The sequence below is a fragment of the Bufo gargarizans genome, chromosome 10 (assembly GCF_014858855.1).
Source record: "Bufo gargarizans isolate SCDJY-AF-19 chromosome 10, ASM1485885v1, whole genome shotgun sequence".
Taxonomy (NCBI): Eukaryota; Metazoa; Chordata; class Amphibia; order Anura; family Bufonidae; genus Bufo; species Bufo gargarizans.
In genome coordinates this window covers 129,567,246-129,594,774 of record NC_058089.1, presented here as the reverse complement: position 1 = coordinate 129,594,774, position 27,529 = coordinate 129,567,246, and the positions used below count along the sequence as shown (strand labels likewise).

The 27,529-nt window shown below is 50.8% G+C and overlaps 2 protein-coding genes across 2 annotated transcripts; one reads left to right on the top strand and one right to left on the bottom strand.

Annotated features, from left to right (window-relative positions):
- Positions 1 to 1,426: 1,426 nt before the first annotated feature.
- On the bottom strand, positions 1,427 to 16,071 carry KLHL36 (kelch like family member 36). Its single transcript, XM_044270350.1, has 5 exons — positions 15,836 to 16,071; positions 11,016 to 11,093; positions 6,223 to 7,296; positions 5,757 to 5,914; positions 1,427 to 2,674 (listed from the first exon to the last, which is right to left on the bottom strand). Exons 2-5 carry the CDS (start codon positions 11,073 to 11,075, stop codon positions 2,119 to 2,121), a joined length of 1,848 nt encoding a protein of 615 aa, XP_044126285.1. The 5' UTR covers positions 11,076 to 11,093; positions 15,836 to 16,071; the 3' UTR covers positions 1,427 to 2,118.
- A 127-nt stretch (positions 16,072 to 16,198) lies between these two features.
- On the top strand, positions 16,199 to 26,814 carry COTL1 (coactosin like F-actin binding protein 1). The gene is made up of 4 exons (XM_044270351.1): positions 16,199 to 16,413; positions 17,170 to 17,252; positions 24,354 to 24,511; positions 25,737 to 26,814. Exons 1-4 carry the CDS (start codon positions 16,337 to 16,339, stop codon positions 25,845 to 25,847), a joined length of 429 nt encoding a protein of 142 aa, XP_044126286.1. The 5' UTR covers positions 16,199 to 16,336; the 3' UTR covers positions 25,848 to 26,814.
- The last annotated feature ends 715 nt before the right edge of the window (positions 26,815 to 27,529 follow it).

The window sequence follows — 27,529 nt, the reverse complement described above, 5'->3', positions numbered from 1 at the left end:
TCTTATGCACAGAGGGCTCTGCTGTTTCCCGGCCAGTGTAATAAATTACCCCATATGTGTACCTTAAAGGGGTCTTTCTGGTGTTTAATACTGATGACCTATCCTTGGGATTGGTCATCCATATCTTATAGGGGGGGTTCGACTCCCAGCACCCCAACCAATCAGCTGTTCAAAAAGACATCAGCACCGCAGCCACCAACATCACATTCATTAGTCACATGGCCTACGTGCAGCTCGGTCCGTTCAAGTGAATGGCTCTGAGCTGCAATACCAAGCACAGCCACTATACAGTGCACGGCGCTGTGCACACAAGAGCACCGCAGCCTCTTCAAACAGCTGATCGGCAGAGATTTCACGTGTCAGACCGCCGCCGATCTCATATTGATGACCAATTCTGAGGACAGGTCGTCAATATTAAACACCAATAAAACCCCTTTAAACCCAGAAGAGCAGAAATAAAAAGAGAAGAGCTGCCATGATGATTTCACAGTTCACTGATGAGTGAGCCCCAAGACGGCATCATACAGCACTTTGGTTCGCGTAGGTCAGTAGTTTGCAATATTTTGGGTCATTTTTATAGATCAAACGCCCATTTTATTATTTTTATCTTCTGTTCCATGGCTGGAAAAATCTGGTACTTTTTCTACGCGCAAGAACTTTAAGGTTATGCTCACGCAGTATTTTCTGTGCAGAAAAAAACAGATTCGGAAGCTGCAGGTTCTTTTTTCCTAACACAGTTTTTAGTGCATTTTGGCTACGATTTTCATTCTTGCCCATTTTTAATGGGAATTCTTCTTTTTCCGCTGTGTGGTTTTTAAATCGGCAATCCAAAAAAAAGCAATGTTTGAATTAACTTGCTGATTCCCCATTGAAATCAAAGGGGAAGATCTGCATGTGTTTTGGGGGCAGATTTTTGGTGTGGAATCCACCATGTGGTTCCATTTATTTGGATAGGGCTTGCAGAAATCCATGCGCTTGCCGCCACAGCGGGCAATTTAAATGAATGGAACTGATTTTCATTCACAGAAACTTCTACAACAGAATCTGCAGTGTGTGAAGGCGCCCTTAAACTTTTCTGGAAGCCGTCATTGTGACCTCCAACAATCAAGTCTAATGGCCGTTTCACACCAGCGAGTCCATTGCGGGAATCACGCTCCATGTGTGCGAGTGTGATCCTCCGTTCTGGACTTGTAAGGACGCACCTATATCGAGAACGGAGCCCTGCAAGTGAAAGAGGGCGCACTGCGCATGCGCATTTTCTATGGGGCCAGCTATTTCCGTCAGCCCCATAGAAATGAATGGGAGAGGGGGCCGCGCATGCGCGGTACGCTCCCATTCACTTCTTTGGGGAGCCGGCTTGGTAGTGGCCGGACTGGAGTCCTCCAGCCACCACCTCGCTGGGCTCCATTCTTGATATAGGTGTGGGTCCCAGCGGTGGGAACCGCACCTATAAGACAATGGGGGCATATCCTAGAGATATGCCCCCCATTGTCCGTGATGAGACAACCCCTTTAAAGCATCAGCCACCAGTTGGGTGACATAAAATGTCCCACACATTAGAAGAATGTCAGCCAAACCTGCTGGCCAACTGTATTTGGAATATCCTGCCTATCCAGCAACTGAAGATGTCAGAGATAGAAGAATTGGGCTGTTGGGTTTAGGGGGCGTTCACACAATTGTACGGGGGTTCTGCAAAAGATAGGACATGTCCTTTACGTCGCCACAATATGCAGACTTTGGACCCATTAAAGTCAATAGGTCTGCACCGTGATGCGGCATGCAACAATGGCTGGTATCTGTGGTTTGCAGACTGCAAAACGTGGTGACTATCAGATTGGTGGTGTTCCTAACGCCGGGTCCCCAAACCCTGTGGTTACCCCTGAAATGGATGGAGCTGCTGGTCAGAAATGCACTCCTTCACTCCATTCATTTCTAGTATGGACCCCTACCGATCTAATCCCCTATCATGTGGATATGGGATAACCTGTTATAGCCGGAATACCCCTTTAAACATACCCAAATCTTTTTTCTTAAAGAGATAAGCTGCTGCTAGAAGTGTCAGGAGGGCACAGAGGAGTCAGTAAGGAACTGAGGGGGACAGAGACAGCGGACAGACCATCATCGGCCTTTGTCTGACTGTCTCTTTGTTTTTGTTTTTTTTGCTTTGTCATGGCTCCGGTTTTTCAGCACGCACACACAGGCGGACACTCCGGCCACTGTCTTGGGCAGGTCCGTCCCTTTCGTCCACTTCTTCCTTTCTTTATCATATATTTGTACAGTCCTTGAGAAAGTTGTGTTCTCCCAGCTGTATCCGCCCAGGATATAGATCTTATTGCCTAGAACGGCTACCCCGGACTCACTGTTCGGATGGAGTAATGGAGCTACCTGTGTCCACTGATCGCACTGGGGGCTGTAGCACTCCACGGCAAGGATATCAAATCGTTCCATAGACTCCAGGTTGTCATCGCTCCCCCCTATAGCATAAATACTGTCATCCAGTGTGCACATACTGTGCCAGCCCCGGGCAACAGTCATGGGTCTCCTCTCCTCCCAGGCGTCAGCTCGAGGGTCATAGCACAGCAGGTTTTTCCTGTAGGGTCCAATCTGGTAATCGTGTCCTCCAGAGACATAGACATAGTCCTTGTGTACGGAGCCAGCGTGGCCGTATGTGAATCTAAAATATAGGAGCACATTCATTATATTGAAATAAATGCAATCACCAGTCTCCGGCTCACTCCGCTATCAGGCCCCGTGCATACGACTATTTTTGGTCCGCATCTGATCCGCAATTATGGCAGATCGGATGAGGACCCATTCATTTCAACGGGGCTGCAAAAATGCTACCCCCACGTCCCAGTGATTTTCAGAGCTCTTCCTGTGGCCCTGTGAATGAGTGACTTATGTAGGAGCACGTTTATCTTTATAATGTCTCAGATAAGATGGGACAGGTATCGGGTGCCACAACCTTTAACCCAACTCTACTTATCTGTGCCATCATGATAGGTTTGTCTACACAGGACACAGAAAATCTCAAAACTAAAGATGCCTCCTCACCCTCATGTGATAAATGGCGGCTTGCAGAATTAATATTACACTGTGGGAAGGATGAGTGCTGGGTATGAGGAGGCTGGAAATGGGGTCTTCCCGAGTCACAGAAATAGGACTGATGGCACTGGGGGGGGGCTGGGTTTGATGGCATGGGGGGAACCTGATGGCTCCGAGGACTGATGGAACGGGGGTCTGATGAGTTTTTATAAAGGAAAATGTTCTTTTAATTAGTTTTTTTTTTTTTTGATTACTAAAATAATCTATAGCTGCAGCCCTACCAGGGCTCCCCTCTCATTCCTGCTCCCCTACCAGGGCTCCCCTCTCATTCCTGCTCCCCTACCAGGGCTCCCCTCTCATTCCTGCTCCCCCACCAGGGCACACCTCTCATTCCTGCTTCCCCACCAGGGCTCCCCTCTCATTCCCGCTCCCCCACCAGGGCACACCTCTCATTCCCGCTTCCCCACCAGGGCTCACCTCTCATTCCCGCTTCCCCACCAGGGCTCCCCTCTCATTCCCGCTCCCCCACCAGGGCTCCCCTCTCATTCCCGCTCCCCCACCAGGGCTCCCCTCTCATTCCCGCTCCCCCACCAGGGCTCCCCTCTCATTCCCGCTCCCCCACCAGGGCTCCCCTCTCATTCCCGCTCCCCTACCAGGGCACACCTCTCATTCCCGCTTCCCCACCAGGGCTCCCCTCTCATTCCCGCTCCCCCACCAGGGCACACCTCTCATTCCCGCTTCCCCACCAGGGCTCACCTCTCATTCCCGCTTCCCCACCAGGGCTCCCCTCTCATTCCCGCTCCCCCACCAGGGCTCCCCTCTCATTCCCGCTCCCCCACCAGGGCTCCCCTCTCATTCCCGCTCCCCCACCAGGGCTCCCCTCTCATTCCCGCTCCCCCACCAGGGCTCCCCTCTCATTCCCGCTTCCCCACCAGGGCTCCCCTCTCATTCCCGCTTCCCCACCAGGGCTCCCCTCTCATTCCCGCTCCCCTACCAGGGCTCCCCTCTCATTCCCGCTCCCCTACCAGGGCTCCCCTCTCATTCCCGCTCCCCTACCAGGGCTCCCCTCTCATTCCCGCTCCCCTACCAGGGCTCCCCTCTCATTCCCGCTCCCCTACCAGGGCTCCCCTCTCATTCCTGCTCCCCTACCAGGGCTCCCCTCTCATTCCTGCTCCCCTACCAGGGCTCCCCTCTCATTCCTGCTCCCCTACCAGGGCTCCCCCCTCATTCCTGCTTCCCCACCAGGGCACACCTCTCATTCCTGCTTCCCTACCAGGGCTCCCCTCTCATTCCTGCTTCCCCACCAGGGCTCACCTCTCATTCCCGCTCCCCTACCAGGGCTCCCCTCTCATTCCCGCTCCCCTACCAGGGCTCCCCTCTCATTCCCGCTCCCCTACCAGGGCTCCCCTCTCATTCCCGCTCCCCTACCAGGGCTCCCCCCTCATTCCCGCTCCCCTCTCAGGGCTCCCCTCTCATTCCCGCTTCCCTACCAGGGCTCCCCTCTCATTCCTGCTCCCCTCTCATTCCTGCTCCCCTACCAGGGCTCCCCTCTCATTCCCGCTCCCCTACCAGGGCTCCCCTCTCATTCCCGCTCCCCTACCAGGGCTCCCCTCTCATTCCCGCTCCCCTACCAGGGCTCCCCTCTCATTCCCGCTCCCCTACCAGGGCTCCCCTCTCATTCCCGCTCCCCTCTCATTCCCGCTCCCCTACCAGGGCTCCCCTCTCATTCCCGCTCCCCTACCAGGGCTCCCCTCTCATTCCCGCTCCCCTACCAGGGCTCCCCTCTCATTCCCGCTCCCCTACCAGGGCTCCCCTCTCATTCCCGCTCCCCTACCAGGGCTCCCCTCTCATTCCCGCTCCCCTACCAGGGCTCCCCTCTCATTCCCGCTCCCCTACCAGGGCTCCCCTCTCATTCCCGCTCCCCTACCAGGGCTCCCCTCTCATTCCCTCCCTTTCATTCCCGCTCCCCTACCAGGGCTCCCCTCTCATTCCCGCTCCCCTACCAGGGCTCCCCTCTCACTCCCGCTCCCCTACCAGGGCCCCCCTCTCACTCCCGCTCCCCTACCAGGGCCCCCCTCTCATTCCCGCTCCCCTACCAGGGCCCCCCTCTCATTCCCGCTCCCCTACCAGGGCTCCCCTCTCATTCCCGCTCCCCTACCAGGGCTCCCCTCTCATTCCCGCTCCCCTACCAGGGCTCCCCTCTCACTCCCGCTCCCCTACCAGGGCCCCCCTCTCACTCCCGCTCCCCTACCAGGGCCCCCCTCTCATTCCCGCTCCCCTACCAGGGCCCCCCTCTCATTCCCGCTCCCCTACCAGGGCTCCCCTCTCATTCCCGCTCCCCTACCAGGGCTCCCCTCTCATTCCTGCTCCCCCACCAGGGCACACCTCTCATTCCTGCTTCCCCACCAGGGCTCCCCTCTCATTCCCGCTCCCCCACCAGGGCCCCCCTCTCACTCCTGCTCCCCTACCAGGGCTCCCCTCTCATTCCTGCTCCCCTACCAGGGCTCCCCTCTCACTACAGAGACTGGCTGCCAGCTCCCACGATGCCTGTGGGTGCTGTAAATGCTCCCTCTACTTGCTGACATAACTTATCACCATGTCATTCTGGAAAGCTGGGTGACAACCCCTGTGAACACTGCATCAGCGGCCATTCCTGGTGGTCACTTGGCATGTGTCACTCATGTCAGTTATAAAATTAACTTGAGATTCACCTTGGCAGCTCAGATACATAGGTCCAAAGATCGAGCTGAGGGCAGTAGACTTCCACTGAAGACAAGGCGCCATTCTCATTCCTCCCACCAACTGCAACAAGTTTATCAGTCACTGCGGCTAAATAGAAATCCACACGATGCTGGTTCATGGGGGCCACCTGCAAACAAGAAGGTGAAGCAGCTCACTTAAAGGGCCAGTCCATCTTATGCACAAGTAAATGTTCTGCAACTTTCTCATTTTCAAACTTTTTGCCTCCTGACAGTGAATGGAAACATTGACAACTGAAGAACTGTATATTTAGGTGATTTACTAAGATATGCGATGTCTTCCTCCTGGAACCTCCTTTAGCAAATACATTTTTTTATATATTTTTTTTCACTACTTGCGCTCCCTTAAGCACATTGTGGGTGGCAGACAATGGCGCAGCTACATCTACATGATTTCTCTATTGGAAGAGGGTCTCACCTGGGTCCACTGACTCCAGCGGGGATCGTATCTGTAGAGAAGGTTGGATGCAGCATCCCCACCGTTGTCTCTCGAGAAACTTCCTCCAGCCACGTAGATGAAGTTGCCCAGAGCAGTGACACAGTGGTGACTCCTCCGAGCGGGAAGCTGCGTCTCCAACACCCACTGCTCCTTCTGACTGTCCAGACTGTAAACAGCATCGCTCAACTCAAGGCACTGTTCAGAAACCTCTCCACCCACGAAGAGAAGGCGCTCTGCCCCCACACGTAGGGTGCTGCGCATGTTCTGGAGCAGGGGCTGAGCTGCCACATTGCTGTGGTAATAGATGGCTTCCTCCACCAGACACTCACAGTTGGACTCTTTTGGGAGCAGAGAACATATTACTGGCTTGACTCGCTGCAAAACCTCGCTTTTTGGGATCAGCTGGAATCGGATGTTCTGCAGAACCTGATAAGCCTGGCCCTCGCGCTGTGGACAGTGGGTCAGCCATTGTAGCGCGGACTGCAGGAGGTCGTGCTCGCTGCTGTGTTGCACCTGGCTGCTCGTCAGGTACTGACATAGCTTCTGCAAAGGGATGCTCTGCAGGAAGGTGCTGGTGTAGCACAGGGAGCTGTAGCTGCGCAGGATAAAGGAGTCAATGTAACAGCCCAGACGTTCCAAGCTGTAGATGGAGGCCAGTTCCTGCAGGTACAGATAGTTCTCCTCATTCACCTCATTCTCCAGGTACTCGCAGCAGAAGTCCACCACTTTCCAGATCTGTAGGAGATGAGCCGTTTCCAGAACATAATCAATATTCCCTCCATCCAGAGGCAGATCACCAGTGTACAGGAAGTCGATGACAGCTTTGAGGCCTAAGAACGAGGCACCGACCAGCTCCACCTCCTTCTGGTGCACCTCTTTCATGCCTATGGTGAACATTGAGTTGAAATAGTCACTGCAGGCCGATAGGAAGTTCCTGTGAGCCGGGACTCGCTGATCATCTGCCACTAGTACGACGTCACAGAAGTGCCCCATCTGCCTCTGCTCATGCAGTCTCTGAAGAACCAGACAGGAGAGGTCGCTCCATCGATACAACTGTGGAAGCAGAAGAAGCGTTACTGTTTATAGGAGCATGTGTACACAGGCCTATTCCTACCACAGCGAGAGATGGCAGAGTGCTCGGACATGGCATCACCTACTGATCAGCGGCAGAGGAAGGAGAGGCGCTCATAGGGCAAGGACGTCAAGTGTAAGGATCCTCTATAGGAACAAAGCCGCTCACCTGTTTGTTGTGGGAGCGCAGATGGTCTGCTGTGATGGGCGAGTGCAGCTGGGGTCTTCAAAATCACCCTAATGGACATTTAGTCTTTCAATAAAGATATTTCTTCACCCACACGATGGTGGTGACTGCGCCAGCAGATATTTGTTCCGGGTCAGGATTTCATGGTGTAACCGTCCAGGGTTCTGTCCCATGAACTACTGATCAGTGGGGAGCTGAATGCCTCTTTAACAGTGACCTCCACAGTGCCCGCCCCTTTAACAGTGACCCCCACAGCACCCTCCCCCTTTAATGCTAGGGCTACACGACGACATGTGTCGTGCAACATTTTGTCTCAACAATTTTTATAATGATTGTCTATGGTGTTGCGCTGCGACCACGACATGACGGTTGCAAAAAATCCATCTAAGATGGATTTTTCCGCGACTGTCGCGTCGCAGTATGTCACATGTCGCAGTGCAACACCATAGACTATCATTATAAAAATTGTCATGTGACATTGGTGCGACATATGTAGCAGTGTAGTTGTGCCCTATGCGTCGTGCAGCCCTAGCCTAAAGCTGACCTACAGCAGTGAAGAGAAATGGCTGGGTTGTTATGGAAACCCGGAGTAAAACTGTGTGTATGTGAAGACTAAGGGCCTGCGAGCTTCTATTGGCCGATAAGGGTCATGTGACCGTGTGTATGGCAGTTAGGATATGAAGAGAAAGACTTGCAGGCTTGTATTGGGTAATGCAGGTCATTTTCTGGGAATATCTCAGGAACGGTACGTCCTAGAGAGCGGAGACCCCACAAGATTTCCTTCCAGGTAGAAAGGGATGTGTATACCAAGTTTAGCTGAAATCGATGGTTGCGTTTTTGAGTGATCGCGGAACATACATATACATCCATACGTCCATATATATATTAGGGCTGCACGATATGGGAATTTTGTGCGATTGCGATTAGGGCCCTAAAAATTGCGATAACGGTATGCGATGCGATATTTTAAGGGAATTGTGCTAGAGGTCTATTTGCTTGGATTTTCAAGGCAAAAGCGCAGAGAAATGACTGATAATGCAGAAATGTAGTTATCCTTAACTCAAGAACTGAAATGCACAGTGTTTTTCAAAATAAAACATCTTTTACTAAATTAAATAACATATTTGCATTACTGCAAAAGTACAAAATACAAAACTTGCCATTTTCTTAATAGCGCTGCACAGAACAGATTAGTAAAATAGAATAAAAATAACAACTTGCCTCCAGCCCCTCCCCCCTCCCCGCACTGTAACTGATGTATCGCCGGCCGCGCTGTGCAGCATAGCGGCCGGCGATACATCCGTGTCAACCACGTAAAAAGTCAACCATCGCTTTATAAGGCGCACTGACATTTCCCCCCCACTTTTGGGGGGGGGGGGGGAGTTTGTCTTATAAAAGCGAAAAATATGGTAATATAATTGCAGCATTTTTGGGTCGGCCAATTGGCGATTGTTTTGGCGATATATTGTGCAGGCCTAATATATATATATATAATGTAGTAATCAGCTGAGCTCCGTCTAGTGGTGGCTGTATATATCTGTGTGCACTGAGCTCCCTCTAGTGGTGGCTGTATATATCTGTGTGCACTGAGCTCCCTCTAGTGGTGGCTGTATATATCTGTGTGCACTGAGCTCCCTCTAGTGGTGGCTGTATATATCTGTGTGCACTGAGCTCCCTCTAGTGGTGGCTGTATATATCTGTGTGCACTGAGCTCCCTCTAGTGGTGGCTGTATATATCTGTGTGCACTGAGCTCCCTCTAGTGGTGGCTGTATGTATCTGTGTGCACTGAGCTCCCTCTAGTGGTGGCTGTATGTATCTGTGTGCACTGAGCTCCCTCTAGTGGTGGCTGTATATATCTGTGTGCACTGAGCTCCCTCTAGTGGTGGCTGTATATATCTGTGTGCACTGAGCTCCCTCTAGTGGTGGCTGTATATATCTGTGTGCACTGAGCTCCCTCTAGTGGTGGCTGTATATATCTATATACAGTAAGCTCCTGAACTATGTCTAGTGGTGACTGTATATATCTCTGCATCTATTAATCCTTAGGATACCGGAGGTTTTTTGGTTTTCGAGTTTTCCTTTTTCTTCCTTGAGCCATAACTTTTATATTTTTCCGTTCACATATCCATATGAGGGTTTGTTTTTTGCGGGACAAGTTGTACTTTCTAATGCCCCCTTTAATATGGCATACCATGTAGTGGGAAGCGGGGAAATAAATATAAAAATAAAAAATATTGCTATTCCTCCACAGTTTTACGGGTTCTGTCTCTATGGCGTTCCCTTTTGGCAAAAATCTCTGGGTCAGTACAATTGCAACAATACTACATATGTACAGGTTTTATATGTCTAAATACTTAAAAAAAAAAAAACGTAAAAAAAAATTTTTTACATCACCAGATTCTGACCCCCATAAGTTTTGTACATGTCTACTGAGCTGTGTGTTTTCTCATTTTTTGCAGGATGATCTCTAGTTTTTATTGATTCAATTTTTTGTGTGTTTTTCTTTTATCACATTTTATTCAATTTTTTGGGGTAAGAGAAGCGATGAAAAAAATGGCGAATACGCCATAGAAATGAATAAGGCCACCTGCACACGGTGCACAATGTGTGTGGTTTTTCTGTGTGGATTCCCACGGGGAATACAGCGTAGTACAGTACCAGCAAAGTGTATGGGATGACACTCATGTACACTTCGCGGATTGTTTCTGTGTGGAAATGGACCTGCCGCGTGGACTTCCAAATTCGCAACGCAGGCCCCATAGAAGTGAATGGGGCAGCGTGAAAATTGCAAGCAAGTGCGGATGCGGTGCGATTTTCACACATGGTTGCTAGGAGACGATCGGGATGGAGACATGGTTATAAGGGAAAATAATAGCATTCTGAATACAGAATGCATAGTACAATAAATTTACTCACCTTAATCCACTTGCTCGCGCAGCCGGCATCTCTTCTGTCTTCATCTTTGCTGTGCACAGGAATAGGACCTTTGATGACATCACTGCGCTCATCACATGGTCCGTCACATGATCCATCACCATGGTAAAAAAAGATCATGTGATGGACCATGTGATGAGCGCAGTGATGTCATCAAAGGTCCTATTCCTCAAAGAAGAAGACAGAAGAGATGTCGGCTGCGCGATCAAGTGGATTAAGGTGAGTTACATTATTATTATTTTTTTTAACCCCTCCAGCCCTGTATTCAGAATGCTATTATTTTCCCTTATAACCATGTTATAAGGGAAAATAATTAAATCTACACAACACCTAACCCAAAACCGAACTTCTATGAAGAAGTTCGGGTTTGGGTACAAAACATGCCGATTTTTCTCACGCGTGTGCAAAACGCATTACAATTTTTTGCACTCGCGCAGAAAAATCGTGCATTTTCCCGCAACGCACCCGCATGTTATCCAGGCCAAAAACATGAAGCCCGTGTGAAAGAGGCCTAAGAGTCGCCACTATTCGGACATAAAGTGCGCGGTCTGGGGGGGGGCGCCATGTACGTGTCCTCACCTTTAAAGACTCACTGATCTTGTGTGGCCGGGAAACTCTGGTTTGCTTTGTACCTTCCATTTCTACTTGGATGGTTCCCTTAAGGGAGAAAAAGACAAAGTCAGTAAAGTCTCCCAGTGACGTAAAAGTATATATAAAAAAACAAACAAGCGCAGCAGGCTGCGAGACCCAGCACCAGGGCCCAGCAGTGTGCCAGCTGTCCGTCCATGAAAAGGTGGCTGTTAAAACAACTTAAATAATCGTTTCTATGGTTACGACGACCCTGCAATCCAGCAGCGGTGGTCATATTTGCACACTGAAGGAAAAAAAGCGCCGTCCTAGGTGCACTCCCACAGTAATGGCCACGAGAGAGGCCGGCACTTTTTCCTATAGTGTGCAAGCACGACCACCGTTTCTGGATTGCAGGGTGGTCGTAACCATGGAAACGAGCAGTATATAATGTGATGGAAAAATTAATCCAACCAGCAAAGGAGGCAATAGGGAGAATCCCAATACATTAGTAAGTGCTTGGTATTAACTGCATCTACATGATAATTGCCATTAGCTGAAGTGAGAGGACCCCTTTATAATCAGTTTACACCAGTTTGTGTCACTTCCGTAAGAGTTCAGTTATTTTTGACAGAAAAAAAAAAAAAAGTCCTTCAAAAAGTAATTTTTCTCCCATAAAAAAAAATAACAGATGCTCAAAATAACATATCCATTTTTTTATACTGTTCTTCCTGTATATAATGATATAGACCATGCTGGTATAACCTGGGCCTCTCCTGTATATCATTATATATGTACAGCTGGTATAACCTGGGCCTCTCCTGTATATAATTATATATGTACAGCTGGTATAACCTGGGCATCTCCTGTATATAATTATATATGTGCAGCTGGTATAACCTGGGCCTCTCCTGTATATCATTATATATGTACGGCTGGTATAACCTGGGCATCTCCTGTATATCATTATATATGTACAGCTGGTATAACCTGGGCCTCTCCTGTATATAATTATATATGTACAGCTGGTATAACCTGGGCATCTCCTGTATATAATGATATATGTACAGCTGGTATAACCTGGGCATCTCCTGTATATCATTATATATGTACAGCTGGTATAACCTGGGCATCTCCTGTATATCATTATATATGTACAGCTGGTATAACCTGGGCCTCTCCTGTATATAATTATATATGTACAGCTGGTATAACCTGGGCATCTCCTGTATATAATTATATATGTACAGCTGGTATAACCTGGGCCTCTCCTGTATATCATTATATATGTACAGCTGGTATAACCCGGGCATCTCCTGTATATAATTATATATGTACAGCTGGTATAACCTGGGCATCTCCTGTATATAATTATATATGTACAGCTGGTATAACCCGGGCATCTCCTGTATATAATGATATATGTACAGCTGGTATAACCTGGGCATCTCCTGTATATCATTATATATGTACAGCTGGTATAACCTGGGCATCTCCTGTATATCATTATATATGTACAGCTGGTATAACCTGGGCCTCTCCTGTATATAATTATATATGTACAGCTGGTATAACCTGGGCATCTCCTGTATATAATTATATATGTACAGCTGGTATAACCTGGGCCTCTCCTGTATATCATTATATATGTACAGCTGGTATAACCCGGGCATCTCCTGTATATAATTATATATGTACAGCTGGTATAACCTGGGCCTCTCCTGTATATAATTATATATGTACAGCTGGTATAACCTGGGCATCTCCTGTATATAATTATATATGTACAGCTGGTATAACCTGGGCCTCTCCTGTATATAATTATATATGTACAGCTGGTATAACCTGGGCATCTCCTGTATATAATTATATATGTACAGCTGGTATAACCTGGGCATCTCCTGCATATAATTATATATGTACAGCTGGTATAACCTGGGCATCTCCTGTATATAGTTATATATGTACAGCTGGTATAACCTGGGCATCTCCTGTATATCATTATACATGTACAGCTGGTATAACCTGGGCATCTCCTGTATATCATTATACATGTACAGCTGGTATAACCTGGGCAGTTTTTGGTAGTCATCCAGTATTGTATGGATGTAGGTGATGTGTTAGGTTTATTATTATTATTACATTGTAGTTTGCTGGTTATTTGTGTCATTCCCACATCCTCCAGCAGATGGCGCCAGTCGCACACTGATAACATGCTGGCCTAGTGTTTTGTATACTGCCGTGAACAGTGTAACTATACCGGCAGGACTGGGGGCCCGGACTCCACCTGTCCCCCGGACTCTCAGTGCTCATTGAGCAGAGGTTCTGCTGTGGATGATATACTCTGTGTGTGGCTGACACTCATCCTTATACCGGTGGCCTTCCAGTGAGTGTAACCCTACATTAACATAAGCCCCCAGGTCATTGGTTGCAGGGTCCCTACCTGTCACCCCCCCAGGTCATTGGTTGCAGGGTCCCTACCTGTCACCCCCCAGGTCATTGGTTGCAGGGTCCCTACCTGTCACCCCCCCCCCCCCCCCGGTCATTGGTTGCAGGGTCCCTACCTGTCACCCCCCAGGTCATTGGTTGCAGGGTCCCTACCTGTCACCCCCCAGGTCATTGGTTGCAGGGTCCCTACCTGTCACCCCCCCCCCCCGGTCATTGGTTGCAGGGTCCCTACCTGTCACCCCCCCCAGGTCATTGGTTGCAGGGTCCCTACCTGTCACCCCCCCCAGGTCATTGGTTGCAGGGTCCCTACCTGTCACCCCCCCAGGTCATTGGTTGCAGGGTCCCTACCTGTCACCCCCCCCAGGTCATTGGTTGCAGGGTCCCTACCTGTCACCCCCCCAGGTCATTGGTTGCAGGGTCCCTACCTGTCACCCCCCCCCCCCCCAGGTCATTGGTTGCAGGGTCCCTACCTGTAACCCCCCCCCCCCCCCCAGGTCATTGGTTGCAGGGTCCCTACCTGTCACCCCCCCAGGTCATTGGTTGCAGGGTCCCTACCTGTCACCCCCCCAGGTCATTGGTTGCAGGGTCCCTACCTGTCACCCCCCCCCCCCAGGTCATTGGTTGCAGGGTCCCTACCTGTCACCCCCCCAGGTCATTGGTTGCAGGGTCCCTACCTGTCACCCCCCCCCCCAGGTCATTGGTTGCAGGGTCCCTACCTGTCACCCCCCCAGGTCATTGGTTGCAGGGTCCCTACCTGTCACCTCCCCAGGTCATTGGTTGCAGGGTCCCTACCTGTCACCCCCCCAGGTCATTGGTTGCAGGGTCCCTACCTGTCACCCCCCCCCCCCCCAGGTCATTGGTTGCAGGGTCCCTACCTGTCACCCCCCCAGGTCATTGGTTGCAGGGTCCCTACCTGTCACCCCCCCCAGGTCATTGGTTGCAGGGTCCCTACCTGTCACCCCCCAGGTCATTGGTTGCAGGGTCCCTACCTGTCACCCCCCCCAGGTCATTGGTTGCAGGGTCCCTACCTGTCACCCCCCCAGGTCATTGGTTGCAGGGTCCCTACCTGTCACCTCCCCAGGTCATTGGTTGCAGGGTCCCTACCTGTCACCCCCCCCAGGTCATTGGTTGCAGGGTCCCTACCTGTCACCCCCCCAGGTCATTGGTTGCAGGGTCCCTACCTGTCACCCCCCCAGGTCATTGGTTGCAGGGTCCCTACCTGTCACCTCCCCAGGTCATTGGTTGCAGGGTCCCTACCTGTCACCCCCCCCCCCCCCCAGGTCATTGGTTGCAGGGTCCCTACCTGTCACCCCCCCAGGTCATTGGTTGCAGGGTCCCTACCTGTCACCCCCCCCCCAGGTCATTGGTTGCAGGGTCCCTACCTGTCACCCCCCCAGGTCATTGGTTGCAGGGTCCCTACCTGTCACCTCCCCAGGTCATTGGTTGCAGGGTCCCTACCTGTCACCTCCCCAGGTCATTGGTTGCAGGGTCCCTACCTGTCACCCCCCCAGGTCATTGGTTGCAGGGTCCCTACCTGTCACCCCCCCCCCCCCCCCCAGGTCATTGGTTGCAGGGTCCCTACCTGTCACCCCCCCCAGGTCATTGGTTGCAGGGTCCCTACCTGTCACCCCCCCCAGGTCATTGGTTGCAGGGTCCCTACCTGTCACCCCCCCAGGTCATTGGTTGCAGGGTCCCTACCTGTCACCCCCCCCAGGTCATTGGTTGCAGGGTCCCTACCTGTCACCCCCCCAGGTCATTGGTTGCAGGGTCCCTACCTGTCACCTCCCCAGGTCATTGGTTGCAGGGTCCCTACCTGTCACCCCCCCAGGTCATTGGTTGCAGGGTCCCTACCTGTCACCCCCCCAGGTCATTGGTTGCAGGGTCCCTACCTGTCACCTCCCCAGGTCATTGGTTGCAGGGTCCCTACCTGTCACCCCCCCCAGGTCATTGGTTGCAGGGTCCCTACCTGTCACCCCCCCAGGTCATTGGTTGCAGGGTCCCTACCTGTCACCTCCCCAGGTCATTGGTTGCAGGGTCCCTACCTGTCACCCCCCCCAGGTCATTGGTTGCAGGGTCCCTACCTGTCACCCCCCCAGGTCATTGGTTGCAGGGTCCCTACCTGTCACCTCCCCAGGTCATTGGTTGCAGGGTCCCTACCTGTCACCCCCCCCAGGTCATTGGTTGCAGGGTCCCTACCTGTCACCCCCCCAGGTCATTGGTTGCAGGGTCCCTACCTGTCACCCCCCCAGGTCATTGGTTGCAGGGTCCCTACCTGTCACCTCCCCAGGTCATTGGTTGCAGGGTCCCTACCTGTCACCTCCCCAGGTCATTGGTTGCAGGGTCCATACCTCTCACCCCCCAGGTCATGGTTGCAGGGTCCCTACCTGCAGCTCAGGAGTCTTGCCTCTGGTTCCTGGTCCAGATCCTGCAGACCCTGCCCCAGGGCATGTCCAGGCGCCGTACCCCCCAGCAGCTGGCCCAGCATGCCATGTGCAGATAGCTGCCTGCTATAAGGGGGTGCAGGGACTCCTGGGCCTAATGCATCTGTCGTGACATCAGCAGTCAGAAGGAAATCCCATCCCAGTAATGCTTTGCAGCTCAGCAGGAAGCAGATGAAACCATTGCACTGCACGGGGAGAGGCCCGGGGTCTTTTTTTTTTTTTTTTTTTTTTTTTTTCTTTAGACAAGAGGCTCCTCCCACTTCTTGCAGACGAATAAGAATGACCTGCCCCATCCCCAGGCTGGAAGCGCAGGGGTTAAGCGGCTGCTGAGCTGGTGGTAGGACAGGAGCATCTGCTGCACAGAAGGCTGCTCCTCCTGCTGAGCCAGTGATAGGATTGTGTCCCCTCTACCGGACCCGACTGACAACCGGCTGCAGCCCCAACATGGCAACCAGGATCGACAAGGAGTCGTGCAGAGAAGCTTACAATCTGGTCAGAGATGACACCAGTGGCATCAGCTGGTGAGTGCAGGCTTACCACCCCACAGCCCCCAATCTGACCAGCACTTACTGGTGTGTGTGTGGTCTGAAGAGCTCACACTCTGCTGTATACATAGTCCAGGGTTATACTGGTATATAGTCTGAAGAGCTTACACTCTGCTGTATACATCGTCCTGGGTTATACTGGTGTGTGGTCTGAAGAGCTTACACTCTGCTGTATACATCGTCCTGGGTTATACTGGTGTGTGGTCTGAAGAGCTTACACTCTGCTGTATACATAGTCCTGGGTTATACTGGTGTGTGGTCTGAAGAGCTTACACTCTGCTGTATACATAGTCCTGGGTTATACTGGTGTGTGTGGTCTGAAGAGCTTACACTCTGATGTATACATAGTCCTGGGTTATACTGGTGTGTGTGGTCTGAAGAGCTTACACTCTGATGTATACATAGTCCTGGGTTATACTGGTATATAGTCTGAAGAGCTTACACTCTGCTGTATACATAGTCCTGGGTTATGCCTCATTCACACGTCAGTGTTCGGTCAGTGATTTCCATCAGTGATTCGTGACCCAAAACCAGGTCCGGCTCTAAACACAGAACAGGAGCAGATCTTTCCCTTATACGTTATGTCTGTTGAGGCTTCTCTTCTGGTTTTGGCTCACAAATCACTGATGGAAATCACTGACCAAACACTGAAGTGTGAACGAGGCCTTATACTGGTGTGTGGTCTGAAGAGCTTACACTCCAATGTGTGACTTGTGACTCTTTATATTATAGGGTCACATTCAGATATGATGGATCCGTGATCGTTCCTGGGGAACAGGGGTCCAGCTATGGAGAGTTTGTGAACACCTGCGCAGGTAAGGGGGTGCTGACCAGGGTGACTATGACTCCCATCCTCTCCGGCAGCTAGTGCCGAAATATGACCTGAGGAATCTGGAATGCGGAGACTTCACAATGTAAAAGACGTGTCCTGTCCTGACTGCGCCAGTCCCTGGAGATCAGCAAATACTACCTGTATGGATATATAGTATCCTATATACAGTGTACAGGGCCATATGTATTATTATATAGTATCCTATATACAGTGCTCAGGGTCAGATGTATTATTATATAGTATCCTATATACAGTGTACAGGGCCATATGTATTATTATATAGTATCCTATATACAGTGCTCAGGGTCAGATGTATTATTATATAGTATCCTATATACAGTGTTCAGGGCCATATGTATTATTATATAGTATCCTGTATACAGTATATGGGGTCAGATGTATTATTATGTACAGTAGACAGGGTCAGACCTGTGCTGTATGCCATTACTATATATTTTCCTTTGACTGTGACTCTCATCCTCCTCTCCATCTCAGAATTTCATCTCCCTGATTAGATAAACGGCGCCACTTCCCTGCTCCGGAGATTGTTCAGTGATACACCTTCAGTTCATTAACCGCAGCTGCAGTAGAACTACATGTCCCAGCAGGTTGTTTCCCTCCGGTGCTCCATGCATCGCGGTAGCACCAGGCTGTATATGCGCCGCCAGATAGAAGGATGCATCTCAAATGATGCAAATAGTCTTTATCCATATTCTCCTACCGTTTTGTGTATGCAGCCCCTTAGACCTCTTTCACACAAACTTATATTAGTTCCGTGCATTGGGGACGGCAATTTGTGATGCAGAATGCACACGGCCGGTGCCCCGTGTATTGTGGAACCGCCATATGGGGCCCACAAAACGGCCACGGGGACACTACGGCCGTAGTTCAGTTTCCATTGAGCTCAGATTTCAGAAGCCTGAACCTCTCGTTACTCAGGTGGAATAAGGGAAGGAGTCGCTGCCCAGTGTACGGTGGCATCTGCGTATCTCACCGGCGGGACAGGTGGATGGGTCTTTGGGTTTTCCCCGTAAAAAAACAATTCAGGAGCAGATTGTTCTGTTGTGCTGTTCCTCTATTATTCCTCCTGGAAAGTTATTCATAAATCGACAATACCCAGTTGGGGGGGTGTCCTGCACATTTTCAGTCAGCGCTTCCCTTATCAAAATGGAAAAGGACACGCCCGTTTGACCAGGAGAACGGTCACACCCACTTGTCAATCTGTTAATACATTTCCAGAAAGAATAACAGAGGAAAGGTATGACCGAGTTCCAAGAGAAGATGCTCCAGAATTAGGAAAGCAATTACAGCCCTATGAAAAGAGGTGTGTAAATATATATGTGATATCCTGGGGGATATGAGAAGCGGCGCCAGTTCTCCGCCCGTGTCCCTATTTGTTTCTTTGACGTGGAGAGCGTATAATTTGTCGGATAATTAATTGCAGGTTGCTCTCGCTGTTCCCATTACTATTGTGCTAGATTAAATCCCGGCCGGGAACGGCCAGAAATTCTCCACGTCGGTCTCTCTGGTGACAGGCGGCCTGAACGCAACCGCGCCTGCGAGAAGGAACATGGAGGAAAGAGTCATGAGATAACCCGGGCAGGAAGGGGGCAGACATTTATCACCACACGGCCGCAGTCTCTGGCTGTCTTCCTGTTAGCTCTCTGTCTGCACCCCCTGCTGATTCAGTGTCTGCGCAGGGCATACCGTGCCACTGGTGCATGGTGGGAGATATAGACGTGACCCCCGACACTATACGCCCGGCATCCTCAAACTGCGGCCCTCCAGCTGTTGCAAAACTACAACTCCCATAATGCCCTGCTGTAGGCTGATACCTGTAGGCTGTTCGGGGCATGCTGGGAGTTGTAGTTTTGCAACAGCTGGAGGGCCGCAGTTTGAGGATGCCTGCTCTGCGCCATAGAGCAGTGAGAGTCGCAGTGTCCAGACAGCTAAGCCAGGGTGGGGTCAGTCAGCATGGTGCTGACAGGTTCCATCCCATGGGAATACACGGACTCCCATGCTGGGTGTGATAGTCCAGTCTCATGACTTTACACAGTTATTTAGTCCTAAGGAGCGGCTTGTCCCGAAGTAAGTTGAGATCCTGGAGTCGTCTTCTGTGTGACAACCAGCTTGGCCGCCATCACCGCCCCCGGGAGGGGTGCCCCTCAGCCTGCTCCTGTATCGGCGCCCTTCAGGACGCTAGGTAAGCCGGGTGACCCATGTTAACTCTTTATGTTCCTGGAGAGGAGGCAGGTGAATCATCAGTCGTCTTGGGGACGGTCGGGTTCACATGACTTTGTTGTGACAAACAGATCCGCTGTGTAATTATGGCGCTGTCACAGTATAATTGTGTGGCCCCCGGGGACCGCAGTGACAGGAACGTGTTTATCTGCCATGTTTGTGCAGATTCATCACCTGGTCCTCACACAAAACGCGCTCCTCCTCCTCCTCGCCATCCTGCCGCTTTGTTCTTTTACTGATGTGAAGCCTTCAGATTCCCTCAGATATTTTGATTTTGCAGCTCGTTGTTTGCAGAGGCCGTAATAATGGCTTATATATCAGGTGCAAGTAGCAGGAGGGTGCCGCCTCCAGGTCATGAGACTACAACTCCCAGCATCCAAATAACTAACAGTTTTCTGCCATTGCCTGCAAGTGATGGGTGCCGACATGCCCGAGGTCTGCACCGGCCGCTCCCTGACATTCCTAACGCCTCACACTTTCCTTATCCGTTTTTCATCCACGGAAGAATCTGTCTGTGTTTCATCTGTGAAGATGTCCGTGAAGAATCCGTGTTTGCTCTGTGTGTCCGTTTTTTTTCCCTCCGTGTGTCATCCGTCTTCCACGGACACTGCTCTGCTGAAAATTAATTTCCAGAGCGTCTCTTACCGGTGGTCAGTGAAAAACGGACCAAACATGCCGGCCATCCATGTTGTGTCCATGACTTTAAATGTACCCATAGACCTCAGTGGGCATGTGTGGTCCAAAGTAGTTCATGTCTCTGGGGGAAAAAAATCCTGATGTGTGAACGGACACATTAAAATCAATGGAAGTGTGAATGAGACCTCAGATATGGCTGCAGATACCGCGACGGTCACCTTGGTAAGAGCGTACACGAGTCTAAAGGGCCTTTCACATGGCACATTTTACCGCAGAATTTTGGTACAGACAGTTGCACCAAAATCCCACGACAGCCGCGTCCTCTCTGCTTCCCATACATAGAGCTGAGGATCGGAGAGCAGCGGTGACTTAAATCTGCGATCTAAGCGCTGCCTCCCATTGAGAAGCAGAGCGGACGTGGCTACCGGCGGCTTTTCACCAAAATTCCACTGTAAAACCCGCCATGTGAACGACCATTGCAACCAAAAGATTGTTCATTGGGTGAAATTTTACAGCAGTCAATTTAGACCGCCATTGTCTGTGAAGTAGTCACCCGATAATCACTAGTCTCTGTGCGCCATTTTGTGCTACTCATAATCCAACCTTTCCTACAGCGACGGAGGGCGGAGGGCTCTCGTGTGGGCGACTCGACTCGGATCCTTTTTTTTTTTTTTTTTTTTTTTTTTTTTTGGTGCATCTAGAAAAATGCAATTAGTGCTGAACTAGGAGTCTAACTGCACCCAGTAAATCGCCCCCTGAAGAGCAATCAGGAGGCCAGAAAAAGCAAGCCCCGCCCCCGCCACTTCCTATTAGTCAGGGAAGTGTGTCATGTGACCTCTCTGTGCATTCTGACTGGTTGAGAGGCCTGTGGAGGGGATGGTCTTAATTCACATCTTCCCAACAGATAACTGTTCAGTGGGTGCAAGTCTGCCCCCTAGTGGTGAGTTATCAGGGTGTCTGTAAGGGTTGAGCTGGTGATGGGAGACAGTCTGTCTGTCCATCTATCTCAGGGCTCATGCACACGGCCGTTGTTGTTTTGCGGTCCGTTTTTTCACAGATCCGTTGTTCCGTATCGGAGTTGTTGTGTTTTTATTTTTTTTCCTCTCTGATTTAAGTTCTCTTCCATTCCGTCCACAAAACATATCCTTGCGGCTTCCGTATGCGATCTGTTTTTTGCAGTTTGAAAAACAGAAGAAGTAACTTATTAATCACCAAACACATGAGCAATGTGGGCTCGGCGTAGCATTTCTACAGTACGGATCGGCAAAATACGGGTGACATATGGATGTGTTCCATGTGCTTTCCGTATTTTTTGCGGACCCATTGACTTGAATGGGGCCTTGGACCGTGATTTGCGGACAATAATAGGACATGCACTACTTTGTGGAACTGAACTATGGAAACTGAATGCACACTGAGTACCTTCCGTTGTTTTTGCCGACCCATTGAAGTTAATGGTTCCGCACCTATCTACATCTCCCATCCATCCATCCTTTGGTCGTGCAGCATTGCTCCGGCATTTCCTCCTGTACAGAGGAGCAGGATGTGCTGTAACAGTCTTTGTCTTCTGTGAATATTCTGTCGCTGGTTTTTCTGCTGACGTCTCCTGACGTGTCCTCTGTGGCCGGGAGCGGATCACCCGGGGTCGCTTCTATCTATAGGGGAATGCAGAATATTTGCTGCTGACTCTTCCGATCTGTGACATCCCGGAGCAGAGCCATAATATTCACTGCACACTGAAGTGAACGTCGCCCTTGAAGGCCATTTTGTGTTTTTAGTTAAAGGGGACCGGACACGTTGAACATGGTGTCTGAGCTGCAGGCGGTATGTTATAGAGCAGGAGGAGCTGAGCAGATCGATATATGGATTTATAGGAAAAGATTCAGTAAAACGTGTAATTTATACAATTAAATTCCTGCTCGTTCTGGGCTTTGAGGTCCAGGAGGCGGTCCTATCAGTGATTGACAGCCTGCCCTCTATGGCGGTGTATACAGAGGTAGCTGTCAATCACTGATAGGACCGCCTCCTGGACTTCAAAGCCCAGAACGAGCAGGAATTTAATTGTATAAATTACACGTTTTACTGAATCTTTTCCTATAAATCTATATATCGATCTGCTCAGCTCCTCCTGCTCTATGACATACCGCCTGCAGCTCAGACACCATGTTCAACGTGACCGGTTCTCTTTAAATCTCTCTAGAATCCTGTTTTGATCTATAATCTATCTTTATCGCAGTCGGCTCAGTTCTTCGGATACAGAGCTCCAAATCCCCTGAGCGACTTGGGCCTCTTGCACACGAACGTATTTTCTTTCCATGTTCGTGTTTTTTTTTCAGAACCATTGACTTCAATGGGTCCGCAAAAAAAAACAACGGAAGTTGCTCCATGTGCATTCCGTTTCCGTGTGAGCTGCTGGAGAGGTCACCAACAATTTACGACAGTTTCCAGTATAAGTGAGGAGTGCCCCGAGGTCTCAGGATTTCCAGAACATGACCCCACACTAAAAGGGTCCATGAACAGGTGCAGACCCATTCAGTTTCAATGGGGCCGGAATGTGCTATAAGAGTGCCCGCGATGTGCGGTCCACAAAATGCAGAACGCACATTACTGGTGTCGGTGTTTTGCGGATCCGCAAAACACATACGGACGTGTGAATGAACCATTAGGCCTCTTGCACACATATATTTTTTTTTTCCGTATACGGAACCATTCATTTAAATGGATCCGCAAAAAAACCCCAGAAGGTACTCTGTATGCCTTCCGTTTCCGTTCGAAGATAGAACATGTCCTATTATTGTCCGCATAACGGACAAGGATAGTACTGTTCTATCGGGGGCCAGCTGTTCCATTCCGCAAAAAACGGAATGCACAAGGACGTCATCCATATTTTTTGCGGACCGCAAAATACTGAAAAAGCCATACGGCGGTCGTGTGCAAGAGGCCTAACCCCTTTGGTCAGTCCGACAACACAAGCCGCCTGTGCTGCGGACTGCAAATTGAGGTCTGTAACGCGCGGGCACCGGCTGTATGAATCCTGTACTGTGGCACATTGACTTGAATGGGTCCGCGATCCACAATATACGGCAAAAGAATGGACATGTCCTATCTTTTCAAGTGTGGAGGCCACGGACCAAAAGCCCATGGAAGCGCCTCTGTTCCACACAGCGCCATATTTTGAGGATTGTGAACCCATTCAAGGCAATGGGCTGTTTGCGCTCACTGTAATACGGGCGCCTACGGTCATGTGACTGCACCCGTAATGTCGGGATCTTCAGAGAATTTACAGGCTGTGAATGAAGACCAATCATCCATCACTTTTCTGCTTTTACAATTCTTCGCTGTTTTCAAGATCTCTGCTTTCTGTTTCCGCTTGCTGTAATTTTCAGTTTTGAGAATGGCTCTTATTCACTGACAGCAAGTAGAGATCTTAAAAATGGATAGGGATTGAAACAAAAAATAATTTAGAAAGTTACAGAACATTTCACTACACGATGACTTCTTCATCCTGATGCTCCGTCATCCCCCCCCAGCCTCTTTTCTCCATGTTGGGTGGGGGTGGGGTGCACGGATCACTGCTTTCCTGTTACATTGTAACGAGGTGACATGTGCCCCCTGCTTCCTGCGGCTGCGTCCTCTGCCGCTGTCGTTCTCGTGTCTTGGATCTTTTGATGTTTCGGCTGAGAACGATTGGACCGATAATTGCCGCTGGTGCAACATTCACCGCGCTGACGGAACGTTTAGGAGATCTTCACATGCGGCAGAATCGGGGATGTTTTGGCACCCAACGCATGGATTTCTGCAAGGCCCATGCAGGAGCGCCGGGGGCAGACATGTCTGCTGTGTGTGACTGCAGCTTCCTCCATTACTGCTCTGGACTCTTAATAAGTAACTTTCATAAGTAATAGCCCCATGGAACAGCGGCGGCGGCGGCAGGACCGTCACGTGGAGCCTCGTGATTCCAGAGCAGACAGTCAGTACAATAGCCATCAATTCTGCAGTCACCATGACCCAGGCGACAGTCCTCTGCTCGGTCATGGGGAAACAGCATTTTAAAGGGGAAAAAATATCTATTTCTGGGAAAGCTGGGTGAGTGAGAGTTTAGTCATTGATTTCCTTTAGACGTGGCTGACTGCGGCGTGTCCTCTTGTGAGCTATATAATAGCACAGTGTATGTGACTGCAGTGTCTCCTCTTCTCCCCGGTCACAGATGATATTCGCCAGTACGCCTACGTCAGATTCACCACTGGCGATGCCTTGAGCAAGAGGGTGAAGTTCGCCTTAATCACCTGGATCGGCGAGAACGTCGGCGGACTGCAGAGAGCCAAGATCGGTACCGACAAGACCCTGGTGAAAGATGTGGTCCAGGTGTGTAACCTCACAGCTCAGTCAGTGGAGGAAAGGTGGATAAAGGTTTGAGGGGGGTCATTAACACCACGAGAAGCATTAACAAGATGGCCGAGAGCGTCCTCATCAGTGTGACCGCCATATGGTGCATCCGGCCTCAGCTACAGGTCACTCTGGGTGGGTAGAGGAGACCGGCTTCATAATGAGACCTCAAGTCAATAGCAGCCACTGTTCAGACCTGAACAAGAAGCTGTCTGTACTGCATTACCCAGGAGGGGGGGGGGGTTTGCCTGTTCTTGTGTACCCCAGAAGGGGGGGTTGCCTGTCCTGCGTACCCCGGGACGCGACGGGGCGGGGGGTTGCCTGTCCTGCGTACCCCGGGACGCGACGGGGCGGGGGGTTGCCTGTCCTGCGTACCCCGGAACGCGACGGGGCGGGGGGTTGCCTGTCCTGCGTACCCCGGGACGCGACGGGGCGGGGGGTTGCCTGTCCTGCGTACCCCGGGACGCGACGGGGCGGGGGGTTGCCTGTCCTGCGTACCCCGGGACGCGACGGGGCGGGGGGTTGCCTGTCCTGCGTACCCCGGGACGCGACGGGGCGGGGGGTTGCCTGTCCTGCGTACCCCGGGACGCGAAGGGGCGGGGGGTTGCCTGTCCTGCGTACCCCGGGACGCGACGGGGCGGGGGGTTGCCTGTCCTGCGTACCCCGGGACGCGACGGGGCGGGGGGTTGCCTGTCCTGCGTACCCCGGGACGCGACGGGGGGTTTGCCTGTCCTGCATATCCCAGGAGGAGGGGATGCCTATACTGTGTACCTGGGGGGATGGGGGGAATATCTATCTTGCACACCCTAGGACAGGGATCAGCAACCTCCGGCACTCCAGATGTTCTGAAACTACAACTCCCAGAGTGCTCCATTCACTTCTATGGGAGTTGTGAGAACAGCCGAGCATGTTTGCATGCTGGGAGTTGTAGTTTCACAGCAGCTGGAGTGCCGAAGGTTGCTGATCATTGCCCTAGGAGGAAGGGATGGCTACCCTGCACATGCGGGGGTGAATGGTCTATCCTCTATGTGCCCTGTCTGACCTCATACCGGAGAGGAATCCTGTCCTGCTCATCCTGGGGGGGGGTTCTGTTCTGCGTACACCAGTGGGGGTCTCTCTCTCTCTCCTCAGGGGGTTTTCACTTCCCTATGGCTGGTACAATGTGATTTATATTATTTTATTTTTTTTTATATATTTTTCTTAGACTTTTGCCAAAGAGCTGGTGATCACCGAGCACAAGGACCTGGATGAAGACTACATTCGAGGGGAGTTGAAGAAGGCCGGAGGTGCCAACTACGATGCCCAGACAGAATAAAGGGCGACCCCCACCGGCCGCTCACACCGAGAATCGTCTCTGATAAGAACTGGTTATTTCTCTGCATAAACCTCTCCCCAGGACTCCACCTCATGCCCCCACCAGTAATGATGTCATCGCGCCCTCCATGCTGGCTGATCTATAGGCATGCCCCATTTTCGCTCTGTCACAGCAAAGATCACTTCCTTCATGATGTTGTGGGCTACAGATTTCTTTACCCCGCAGAACCCAACTGTGACCAGAACCCAACCCCCCAGCGTTACCGACCATGTCTTAGATCTTTTCTGACATACAGCGCTCAACACGTCCCATAATACTCCGACAACTCCAGCCACAGGGGAATTCTCCTACCGTCCCATAGGGGGCAGTATTATAGTAGCAGGTTGTCACCTCCCTTCCCTGCGTCGTGCCCTGATGATGGGAGGGACGCAGAGGATATAAAGGGGTCCAGATCTCTGCACTGTGAAGTTTAGGAACGATCCTTGCAGCTGTCATGTCACTATCGGAGGCTGGAGTGGTCCTTTAAGCCATCTTTATTTGGGAGGGGGGGGGGGGTACATTTTTTTTATTTTTTTTATTTTTTACCTCTACTAAACATTCCATCAATCACCGCTGAGCTACACCAGACCCTGTCATGTGCGGCCGACCCCTGGTTTCCGTAATCCGAGGGGCGCGTTATCACCTAGCGAACATCTCATTACCCGAGCCGTTCACTGCGTTCCCGGGCCCCAATTTCCTTTTTATAGATGATAGGAGTTTTGCTTTTGAAATGAGCTGAATCCGCTGCTCCGGGTGGGCGCCGCTTATCGCACAAGAAAAATAAATTCATCCCGAATGTTTTTTTTTTTTATTTCCGGACCCAGAATGTGAATTATCTGGATACAGAAACCTTGCGAACTGGAAGGGAGACGCACCCACTGCTCAGAAAAACCACTGGAAAAATAAAACTGTTGTTTTTTTTTCAAAATGTGTTGCTTCGCATTTTTGTAGTGGGGGCAGGGCTGTGACAACCTCTCAGCCATGAAATACAGGCAGGTTGTCAGCAGTAATGGATGAATAGATATTACTATAGTATAATAGGTGTGGATGCCTGTTCACATGTCATTATATCAGTGATGTCATCAGCAGGGGGCGGGGCTGTGACAACCTCTCAGACAGGATATACACACAGGTTGTCAGCAGTAATGGATGAATAGGTATTACTATAGTATAATAGGTGTGGATGCCTGTTCACATGTCATTATATCAGTGATGTCATCAGCAGGGGGCGGGGCTGTGACAACCTCTCAGCCATGAAATACAGGCAGGTTGTCAGCAGTAATGGATGAATAGATATTACTATAGTATAATAGGTGTGGATGCCTGTTCACATGTCATTATATCAGTGATGTCATCAGCAGGGGGCGGGGCTGTGACAACCTCTCAGACAGGATATACACACAGGTTGCTCTAGTAGGAGATCTGGGCACCTCCCGGGGTCTGGACATGCTGCCTACACATTCAGCCAAATATGTGAATTTAAATAGAAAAAATCTCAAACGTGGATTCCCTCCTCTGCTCGTACAAGAAGAATTCAGGGGGTCAGAGAGGAGAGTGAGAAATCCGGGACACAGACAATGGGTGATCTGTGTGATGTCATGTGTGTCACCCGCAGGCGTTGGCAGTGACATGCAATCGGCACA

Coding starts and splice junctions, on each gene's coding strand:
- KLHL36 (XM_044270350.1), bottom strand. CDS start 11,075: ATGGAAGGTACAAAGCAAACCAGAGTTTCCCGGCCACACAAGATCAGT. Junction 7,297..11,015: donor AGATCAGTGAGTCTTTAAAG/GTGAGGACACGT, acceptor CTGCTTCCACAG/TTGTATCGATGGAGCGACCT. Junction 5,915..6,222: donor GCTGGAGTCAGTGGACCCAG/GTGAGACCCTCT, acceptor TCTTGTTTGCAG/GTGGCCCCCATGAACCAGCA.
- COTL1 (XM_044270351.1), top strand. CDS start 16,337: ATGGCAACCAGGATCGACAAGGAGTCGTGCAGAGAAGCTTACAATCTG. Junction 17,253..24,353: donor GTTTGTGAACACCTGCGCAG/GTAAGGGGGTGC, acceptor CCCCGGTCACAG/ATGATATTCGCCAGTACGCC. Junction 24,512..25,736: donor TGGTGAAAGATGTGGTCCAG/GTGTGTAACCTC, acceptor TATTTTTCTTAG/ACTTTTGCCAAAGAGCTGGT.